General features: G+C 37.2%; 1 protein-coding gene across 2 annotated transcripts; it reads left to right on the top strand.

Annotated features, from left to right (window-relative positions):
• Positions 1-952: 952 nt before the first annotated feature.
• KRT222 (keratin 222) lies at positions 953-10,740 on the top strand. Of its 2 annotated transcripts, none has more exons than XM_010388515.2 (6): positions 953-1,055; positions 4,018-4,146; positions 5,861-6,081; positions 8,650-8,726; positions 8,915-9,050; positions 9,776-10,141. In XM_010388515.2, the coding sequence occupies exons 1-6, from the start codon at positions 960-962 to the stop codon at positions 10,002-10,004; spliced, it is 888 nt and encodes a 295-aa protein (XP_010386817.1). In that variant the 5' UTR covers positions 953-959; the 3' UTR covers positions 10,005-10,141. The 2 variants fall into 2 exon arrangements, with proteins under 2 accessions (XP_010386817.1, XP_010386818.1); XM_010388516.2 differs by having other exon boundaries at positions 1,024-1,137; positions 9,776-10,740.
• The last annotated feature ends 255 nt before the right edge of the window (positions 10,741-10,995 follow it).

Below are 10,995 nucleotides of genomic sequence, written 5' to 3'. Positions count from 1 at the left end.
TGTAGCTACAGCTTCACCTCAATACATCAAACTCCATCAGGCCGGCAGCCCTCTACGGGCTCCACAGTATGCATTTGAGAGAAATACAGTCAGTCAGTTCTGAGCTAATGACAATTGTCAATTTAATCTGATGGTAGCTTTTTACAATAACTGTCAGAATAGTTAAGATTTACAACATACTCCAATGACCTACCATAGCATTTCTGTTTAAAAGATTCAAGCAGTGAGAAAAACTGTAAAAGAAAATTTTAACTATCATGTCTTGGGCCCAGACTTATTTCCATTTCCATGCAACATTTTGAGAAAACGAAATATCATTTTCCTTTTTTTTTTTTTGAGACGGAGTCTCACTGTGTCATCCAGGCTCGAGTGCAGTGGCTCAATCTTGGCTCACTGCAACCTCCACCTCCTGGGTTCAAGCAACTTCCCTGCCTCAGCCTCCCGAGGAGCTGGGATTACAGGTGCCCACCACCACGCCCAGCTAATGTTTGTATTTTCATTAGAGATGGGGTTTCACCATGTTGGCCAGGCTGGTTTCGAACTCCCGACCTCAAGAGATCCACCCACCTCAGCCTCCTTAAGTGCTGGGATTACAGGCGTGAGCCACCATGCCCCGCAGTTTTAAGTTATGCCCCATTTCCTTTTCACAACAATGAACTCCCCCTCCCCTGAAAGTGCTCAATTTGTACAGGGAACCAGTACAGGTTTTTGAAATTTTCCTTTCCTTCATGAAGAATCTGACATTTCTACTATATCAATAACAATAGGAGCAAAGAGTTTACCCTGTATTTGCATAATTAGTTAGAAAGACGAGAATTTCCGTGGCCTCTGAAAAAGGAGCTCTGCATCTTTAAGACTCTGCGAGGCTCCCTGCCCTCCGCGCAGACCGAGCAGACTCTGCCGCAGCGACTCATCCTATCGATAAGGTTCAGTTAGCCAAGGTGGAGGATGGGAAAAGAATGGAACTGTCCCAGCTACTCAATGAGATCAGGGCAAACTATGAAAAGATCCTCACCAGAAATCAGATAGAGACGGTGCTCTCAACAAGGATCCAGGTAATGATTTCATACAGACAGGCACCTTCCAGAATAAGGAGACAGTCCATGTCTACCCAATTCCTGTCCCGGCCTCTCTGAGGTACAGTATTTCCTTTTCGATGCAGCATCTATTGGGGAAGGAATTTAGCTTCTACTGCAATGTGACTGGGACTACAGGGGGAAATACTGTGATTATATTGTTAAATTGCCGTTAAATAAGCATTGATTGATGCACTTGATTTTTATATAAATTGTGAGGTTCCTATCATTAACATGGGGTCAACATACAATAAAATGGTGCACTCTAACCTCTTACAGACAATCTTCAGAAAGGAAGCATTCCAAATACCCTTCAAAGATATTATGGAGTTATTTACAGAGATAATTTAAATAATATCTTTAAAATGTAAAACCTTTAAGTAAGATTTATTAGCATGTACACTTTCTAGAGATAAATATTTCTAAAAGGTTTCTATCATCTTTTTAACGAGTTCCGTTTTATACCAGATTGTTATAAATAGAAATCATCTGAGTGTGTGAACATGGCATTCAGAAACAATGATATAAATTATGACCATCGAAATTCCCCAAACTGGTAACGATTCTCCACTAAGATTTTTGCTTCTGTACTATAAGATGAGAAACGTTTCTTTCCATTACAAAGCTTGTAATATTTAAGTATTTAAAAAAGAGAAAGAGAGCCAACTTAGATAAGGACTAAATCCTAATTTAATAGATTTAGTTTTAAACAATCACTTTCAGCAATTTAATTAAGGTCTCAAGTCTTTAAACAAATTTACAAACAAATATTTTAGAAATAAAGATTAAGAAATTTAGGGGATTTTTTAGTTTACCTATCATATATGGGTTCAAGGTATCTTCCAAGCCCTGAAATACAGCAAAAAGTTTACTTAAGAATATCACCCAAAAGAAAAAAGAAAAAAATTGGTAGAAAAATCTCAGGGCTTTATTCCATTACAACTCATTTTTAGTTCCATTGTAAATTTCACCTCTAGGTAACATTTTTAGTCTTCATAAAGAATGATCAACATCTTAGATTAAGCAAAGTCACTGGTACATGTAAGCATTGGGACAGTTCATTCACCTTTACAAACAGAAGAAAAAAATAAATAGATGACAACTTCTAAAAACTGTAAACAAAACACTTACCTTTGCAGTAGTAGAAATATGAGTTTAGTTTACAAGTCACGGGGCCAAAATGAGTAAATTCAAATGAAAAGACTACAGTAAAGTTTTGTTTAAAGTGTCTTTTAACTTGAAACTACTTTAGAGGATTTTCTTCCAAATAACTCAGAAAGTCAGCTGAATTAAATTCAAGACAGCCTGATTATTTAGTTATTTTTTAAAAATTTCTAAATAAGGTATTTTAGTTACAGATTATTGTATAACACCCCCAAAACTCAGCTGGGACATCAATCGTCTTGGGGTATGACTGGGTTCACTCATGTGTCTGGCACTTTGGCAGGGCATTGCCAAAAGGCTGGCTCTGCTGGGACTTCCTCTCTCGCTCCATGTAGCCTCAGGGTCTCTCTCCATCTGGCCTTTCCACAAGATCTCTGCAACAGGGTATCCAGACTTCTTACATATTGGCCCAGGGCTCCCAAAAGCACAGAAGTGGAAGTTATCAGGCTTCCTAAGACTTAGGCCTAGAAGTGGCACAGCATTCCTTCTGCCTCATTCTGCTGGTTAAAGCAAGACCCAGGTCAGCCCAGAGTCAATGGAGAAGGGGATCACCCTAGGATTCATCTTGGGAGAGAGTTCCTTAAGGGCCATCTTGGGATGGTAGTTACCAAACGAGCTTAGCTGCCGGTTCCATATTCGAAAGCCACAAGACCAGCAGACACCAGCACTTTTTGGTTTTCTTTTTTCCAAAATTCTTTACTTTATCTTCTGTAGTTGCTCTGGTAGGTGTTGCTTGCTGCATGACTTTGCCAAGTTAACACTAAGAAAAGATTTTCAACAAACCAAAAGAAATGTACGAATTTTGTTCTCAAATATCTTGCCCTAAACTTTATTCATAAATTTTCATTTACTTCATTTCCTTTAAAAAATCTATTGTATAATAAAATTAAATTTTTAAAAGTTAAAATTTATTTTTATAAGAATATTAAAAGTTATAAATTTTGCTTCAAAATACTATAATCAATTCTATACATTGTTCTCACTGTTCCTGGGGCCAAATATTAAAACTTCTGTCAACAGATACTTTCTTTTAATTTCAACATCAACATAAAAACATTTAAAGCTAAATATAAAAATTCTACTTTTTTTAATATGAGAACATTTAGAAAATAATCCTTAGAGAAGTCCTTTTTATTATTTATTCATTTTATTACCCAGATACCCAAAATTAATATGCCTTTTAAAAAAATCATCCTGAAAAAGGTAAATCAACAGATTTTCTTAATATGGAAGTCTATTTGCGAGCCTTATTGCCTATAGTAACTTAATTCTCTAAATTACCAGTAATGTACTTCCTAGCAGAATTTACTCCTGTCCCTATGCCTGGTCCCAGGATTGATTAGTTTTGGGGGGTACAACTGTTTATCTGCTTCTGCAAAGCAGCCTACAAGAAAATGTGGGGGAAAATAGCAAATTTTCAATCCTTCCTCCTAATGATCCATAAATAATGAAAAGTTAAGAATCAGAGATCACAAATCTTGGTCCTACAAACTGTTTTCATTCATGTAAATGTATTTTTCTTTATTTCATAGATTGTGATAATTGGAAGAGAGTTGTTGAAATCATTTTACATAGAAGAAAGCGGGCTAAGAACGCAATGGACTTGCTCACATATTTAATTAGTTAACTAGGCACTAGAACACACATTATAATCTAACAAGTTAAGGAAAAATGTTTTGATTCCTATACAATTTTTCTATAATTGCTCTTACACATTTCATTTTCAGAAGCACTCCTTGTTTTTTGTTTGTTATTGTTGCTGTTGGCTTTCTTATAGCTAGAAGAAGACATAAGCAAAAAAATGGACAAAGATGAAGAGGCTTTGAAGGCAGCTCAAGCAGAACTCAAGGAGGCCCGACGCCAGTGGCACCACCTGCAAGTGGAAATTGAATCTCTCCATGCTGTGGTGAGAATGATCTCAAAAGTAATTGACCCATCGAGTCCTCAGATGTGATTTGATTAAGAGAGGGGAAGGATGAATGTCTGTTTATTTACCATGAGAAACTGGAAATCAAGGCCACTGAATTCTATCCCTGATCCTAGTTTAATTACTCACCCCTCCCCCCACTGTGGCAGTGGCTGTTATCAACTCACTCAAGGTTTAGTTCAGACCTGTAAAAATGAAGAAATCCTTTCTTATTACCTTGGGATTCTCTAGTTGCTGAAGTTGGGGAATAGAGCATTTGTTATTATCCAAAGTCTTAACAGTGGGGATTCTTTTATCCATGCCATTGAGACATCTAATAAAAAATATTTAGGCCGATACTGTGGCTCACACCTGTAATCCCAGCAATTTGGGAGGCTGAGGTGGGCTGACTGCCTGAGCTCAGGAGTTTGAGACCAGCCTGAGCAACATGGTGAAACCCCATCTCTATTAAATACAAAATATTAGCTGAGCATGGTGGCACACGCCTGTAGTCCCAGCAACTTAGGAGGCTGAGGCACAAGAATTGCTTGAACCTGGGAGGCAGAGGTTGCAGTGAGCCGAGATCATGCCACTGCACTCCAGCCTGGGCGACAGAGTGAGACTCTGTCTCCAAAAAAGAAAAAGAAAATATGTTTGGAGCAGGGTGCGGTTGCTCATGCCTGTAATCCTAGCACTTTGGGAGGCCGAGGCAGGTGGATCACTTTAGGCCAGGAGTTTGAACCAGCCTAGGCAACATGGCGAAACCATCTCTTATACTAAAAATCCAAAAAATTAGCTGGGTGTGGTGGCACACGCCTGTAATCCCAGCTACTCGGGAGGCTGAGGCATGAGAATCACTTGAACCCAGGAGGCAGAGGCTGCAGTAAGCTGAGATCACGCCACTGCACTCCAGCCTGAGAGACATAGTGAGACTGTCTCAAACAAACAAACAAACAAACAAAAAGTGTTTAAGCATGTTCCTAAATGCCTTTCATGAGCAGTCTGCTCTGGCTTTGATGTTCAATATACTATATTTTCTTCCTTTTGTTTTACAAAGCAAAGCCTACCTCTGAAGTATACTTTCCATAATTTAAAAATCAGGTAATTCAGAGTGATAATAAGTTAATCACACTGCAGAGGATTTTTTTTTTTTTTCAGTAAGAATTATCACAGGATATCTTTGAAATATAGTAAGATCTCTAGTTAGGTACATAAAATATAATTTTTAAAAAATTAGGGGTCACACACAAAGCTGTAAGGAAACACACCTCTTGCATAGGTATAATACAATTATTGCAATCTTTTTAAAGAAAAAAATGGAACATAAAAGAATGAAGACAGCCAGGCACAGTGGCTCAAGCCTGTCATCCCAGCACTTTGGGAGGCCAAGGCGGGCAGATCAGGAGGTCAGGAGTTCGAGACCAGCCTGGCCAACATGGTGAAACCCCATCTCTACTAAAGATACAAAAAATTAGCCGGGCGTGGTGGCACACGCCTGTAATCCTAGCTACTCGAGAGGCTGAGGCAGGAGAATCACTTGAACCTAGGAGGTGGAGGTTGCAGTGAACTGAGATCATGCCATTGCACTCCACCCTGGGCAACAGGGTGAGAATCCGTCTCAAAAAAAAAAAAAAAAGGATGAAGATATTGCAAATCAGATTTCAGAAACACATTCTGTGTTACTGATTCACTGATGAAAATCTATATAAAACAGGAAAGGGGCCTTGAAAACTCCCTACATGCCAGCGAGCAGCATTACCAGATGCAGCTGCAAGACCTAGAGGCTGTGATTGAAGGACTAGAAAAAGAGCTACAGGAAGTAAGGCGCGGCATCGAAAAGCAGCTTCAAGAGCATGAGATGCTTCTCAACACGAAGATGAGGCTGGAACAAGAAATAGCAACTTATCGCCGCCTCCTAGAAAAAGAAGAAATCAGGTACCTAAATCCATTTAGTTAATGACAAGGGGCCAGAAATACAGAGCCACTTATGCCATTGTTGATGTAGTCAGAGAAATTAAATCCAAAAAACCCATCATCATCATGGTGTATTCACTGAGTTTATACAATAAGGTATGCATTGCAAATAATATATGAAAGAACCATTTCTAGACTTCCAAAATTAGGAACCAAATAGCCAAAGTCAGCTAGAACAAAATGTAAACAATTCTAGATTACTACAAAAATGATCTTGTAGTCTTGGCCGGCTGCAGTGGCTCACTCCTGTAATCCCAGCACTTTGGGAGGCTGAGGCAGGAGGATTACTACAGTTCAGGAGTTCTAGACCAGCTTCAGCAATATAGTGAGACCTCATCTCTACAAAAAAATTTAAAATTTGCTGAGCATGGTGGCACACACCTGTAGTCCCAGCTACTTGGGAGTCTAAGGTGGGAGGATTGCTTAAGCCCAGGAGTTTGGGATTATAATGAGCTAATCATGAAAAAGACCTTTCCTCAGCTGGGTGTGGTGGCTCACACCTGTAATCTCAGCACTTTGGAAGGCCAAGGTGGGAGGATCACCTGAGGTCAGGAGTTCAAGATCAGCCTGGCCAACATGGCGAAACCCTGTCTCTACTAAAATAATAACAATAATAATAATACAAAAACTAGCTGGGCATGGTAGTGCATGCCTGTAATCCCAGCTACTCGGGAGGCTGAGACAGGAGAATCACTTGAATCCAGGAGAGGCAGGTTGCAGTGAGCCGAGACCGTGCCACTGCACTCCAGCCCGGGCGACAGAGTGAGACTCCATCTCAAAAAAAAAAAAGAAAGAAAGAAAGAGAGAGAGAGAGAGAGACCTTTCCTTTCTCACTTCCTTGCCATTCATCTCTTCTAGGATTAGTCTGTGCCTTCTAAGGATCTCCCACAATGAAAACCTGGAAAATTCACAATCACCACAATCCCCCTGACCAAGGACTCACCCTATACCACACATCAAACCCCAAAACAATTATAATTACTATAATGTAATTATATTACAACCATGGAAAGCAATATTATTTTGAGTCATGATTTAAAAGACTACCAGATGTCCTGATAAGAAAAGATATCAAGAGGAATTCTTATTAATTCATAACATCATAATCTGTAATGACTTATAAGGTCATATTGCTTTGAGCATGACATTACCTCCAATTCTCCATGAAGAAATCTTTATTCTTGCTTGTTTCCAAATTATAAGTCCTTTATAAAACTAGATGAAAACTAGGTGAAACAACTTTAGCCTATAATAAATCTTGAAATTTATTAAATCTTTGAAAAAACATAAACTGAATTAAAAATATACTACTTACTACCTGAGTGACCTTGGGCAAGTTACTTAACCTCTGTGTGCCTCAGTTTTCTCATCTGTAAAATGGGAATACTACTACTACCTACCTCATAGGATTGCAGTAAGGATTAAATGAGTTAATGTTTGTAAAGTGGTTAAAACAATACCTGGCACATTGTAAGTGCTATGTAAATGTGTGTGTATATATATCATGTCTATACATATATGTATATGTGTATATGTAACTATATAGTTAAATGGTTGTAAATTTTAATTTCTAATCATTCCAGATCCTATATACATGTAACTATAAAATTGTTAAATAAAATGAATGGTTGTGAATTTTATTTAATTCCTAATCATTCAAGATATTGATCAGGCCGGGCGCGGTGGCTCAAGCCTGTAATCCCAGCACTTTGGGAGGCCGAGACGGGCGAATAACGAGGTCAGGAGATCGAGCCCATCCTGGCTATCCTGGCTAACACGGTGAAACCCCGTCTCTACTAAAAATTACAAAAAACTAGCCGGGCGAGGTGGCGGGCGCCTGTAGTCCCAGCTACTCGGGAGGCTGAGGCAGGAGAATGGCGTAAACCCGGGAGGCGGAGCTTGCAGTGAGCTGAGATCCGGCCACTGCACTCCAGCCTGGGCGACAGAGCGAGACTCCGTCTCAAAAAAAAAAAAAAAAAAAAAAAAAGATATTGATCAAATAGTCTTTAATATTTCCGTAGTAAAACTTTAAAAAAATTAGGCTACACTTAAGATATACAAGAAAATTTCATAAAAATACAATGACCACCTCTATACCCACTTTCCCCAGTTTAAAAAGTAAAATAGTTAAAAAAAAAAAAAAAGAATAAAATGTTTCCAATGTTGTTGAACTTCCCTGGACACCTAAGCCACATCCCCTAATCTCATGCTCCTCCCTCTACCTGACCTGGCTTCGGAATTTGATGCTTATTAGTCTCATACATTTATTTATAGTAATATGTATGTATTTCTACAAAGTGTGAAATTGTTTTGCATATTATTCTAAACTTTATAAAACTATAAAACTTTTTTCACTCAATATTATTCTTAGGCGATCCATCCATAAACATACAGTGTAGCCTTAGTTCATTTCTTTTCAGTTAAATAGTGTTTCTATTGCATGAATATACGATTTATCCATTCTTCTGTTTGTTTTAATTATTTGCTAATACAATATTGCTCTTAAAATATAATTATTTCCGATTTCAGATATTATGGTTGTATCCAAGGTGAGAAAAAAGACAAAAAGCCTACCACAAGTAAAGTTGGTTTTGTTTTACCATCAGGTGAGTTTCTGACATAAACAAACTCATTTGAAAAGTGAAGTACTATTTATGGGGATTATTTTATATGGAAATTAAACACTCTAAAGTAGCAAAAAAAAGCAAGCAATATTTGAATAAAAGTTTGAATATAATTTGTGAACAGTAATTCAATATTGTAATTTAATATATCATAAATAATATTTTCACAGCCATTATAAATGAAATATCTTTTACTACAAAAGTCCCACAAAAGTATGAGAATGAAAACGTAGAAACAGTGACCAAACAGGGAATCTTAAATGGGAGTATCGTTAAGGAGAGCACTGAAGCTCATGGCACTGTCCAGTAAGTAAAGAAACTTTGACTAAGAAATAATAATAAATATATGTAAAGAAATTAACTTTGAGTAATCCCAGTAATTACTCTTCTTTGTTTAAATGTTTCCAAACATAGTTTTAGTATACTGTGATTTTTTTTTTTTTTTTTTTTTTTTTTGAGAGGGAGTCTCGCTCTGTTGCCAGAGTGGAGTGCAGTGGCACAATCTTGGCTCACTGCAACCTCCACCTCCCGAGTTCAAGCGATTCTTCTGCCTCAGCCTCCCAAGTAGTTGGGAATACAGGTGTGTGCCACCACACTCAGCTATTTTTTTGTATTTTTAGTAAAGATGGGGTTTTACCATGTTGGCCAGGTTGGTCTCATTCTCCTGACCTCATGATCTGCCCGCCTCAGCTTCCCAAAGTGCTGGGATTACAGGCATGAGCCACCATGCCCAGCCTCTTCTGTGATTTTTAATCTGACATATATACATAAAAACTCATGGAAGAGTACTCAATCCTTAATTTGCCTTTTTTTTTTCCAAAAATACAACCCAAACATGAGAATTCCTAAAGAGAAATTCCATAGAACTCCTTTGAAATTCTATTGATATGGTTGTTAAAGTAAGTACATTATAAATTCTCTATACTATAAATTACACAAATTTCTTGATTTTTCCATAGATATGAAATACATAATACATATTTTTAATAGACCCATACTTCATTATTAAAAGGTTTATTTTATCATTTCAGGACAGAGAAAGTGGATGAAGTTATTAAAGAATGGGAAGGTTCTTTCTTTAAAGATAACCCTCGATTGAGGAAAAAATCTGTTTCTCTTCGATTTGATCTTCATTTAGCAGCCACTGATGAAGGGTGTTTACAGACTAAGCAGGATAATCTACCAGATATAGAAGTCAGGCTTATCATGAGAAGATCATGCAGTATTCCCTCTATCAAACCTCCATCAACAGCTGATTAATCCAAAGATAGTATTTGACTTGATTTGAAAATATTAGGATGGACCAAGGTGGGCTATACCAACTCCCTCTGTCCCAAAATGTAAGTTATTACATATGTATGGAAGATGTTATGATCAATATGTGGTTCTCTTCAGAAGAAAAAACCAGCAAAGGACATTTCTCTGAATCTAATTATGGAGATAGACATATATGAATGAGAGAGAGTAGCTTAAAAATAAAATCACAAATTCAGTACAGTCTATTTCTTTATATTCTCCAAACAGTCTTCTTTTTCCCTTGAAACTTCATCAGAGACTGTAAGCATTTAACTGGTTTAGTGAAGTCTTTGTAATTTTTTTCAATGGTTGAATATGCTAAGGAAAAAAAGAATTGTTTAAATAAGATTGTATTATGTTAAGAGTCACACTGAGTTATTCACCATTATTCAATGTCTGGTTAAACCTACAGTGTGTTCTATTTTTCAAAAAGAGCAATTATAAACAAGTTTTTAAAGGAGGATTCACTAGTCACTTAATGAGGATTCTTCTTTTTGAGATAATCATTTGTATACTGAAAGAAATAAGAGTTATTTCCATGAGAAATTCTGAGCAAACTATGGAACACACCCCAAGGCTAATTTGAGATAAGTAAAATTAAGTTAATCTACATATATCTAGAAGATTTTTTTTGTAATAAGTATCTGATTCCCAGAAGATTTACTTTACTCAAAGAACTTTAAAGGTTGTATCCCCCACCAAAAAAAGAAGAAAAAAAATCAGAAGGCCAACTGCGCAAACAAAACATGAAAAGCGAATTGAAAAGGTATTACCATAGTTATCAGAACAGTTATCCACCATCCCAGTTTTTCCATCTGTAAAGCTAAATGTGATTAGAGTGTTTACAATGAGCCGTAGATAAGATACTATATGAAGTATTATAAATATTTCTTGCAATCATTTATGTGAACTAAGATAATGGTATTGTTATCTAATGTGAACTAAGATAATGGTA

Source organism: Rhinopithecus roxellana, chromosome 19 (assembly GCF_007565055.1).
Source record: "Rhinopithecus roxellana isolate Shanxi Qingling chromosome 19, ASM756505v1, whole genome shotgun sequence".
Classification (NCBI taxonomy): Eukaryota; Metazoa; Chordata; class Mammalia; order Primates; family Cercopithecidae; genus Rhinopithecus; species Rhinopithecus roxellana.
This window is presented reverse-complemented; position numbering and strand designations above follow the sequence as displayed.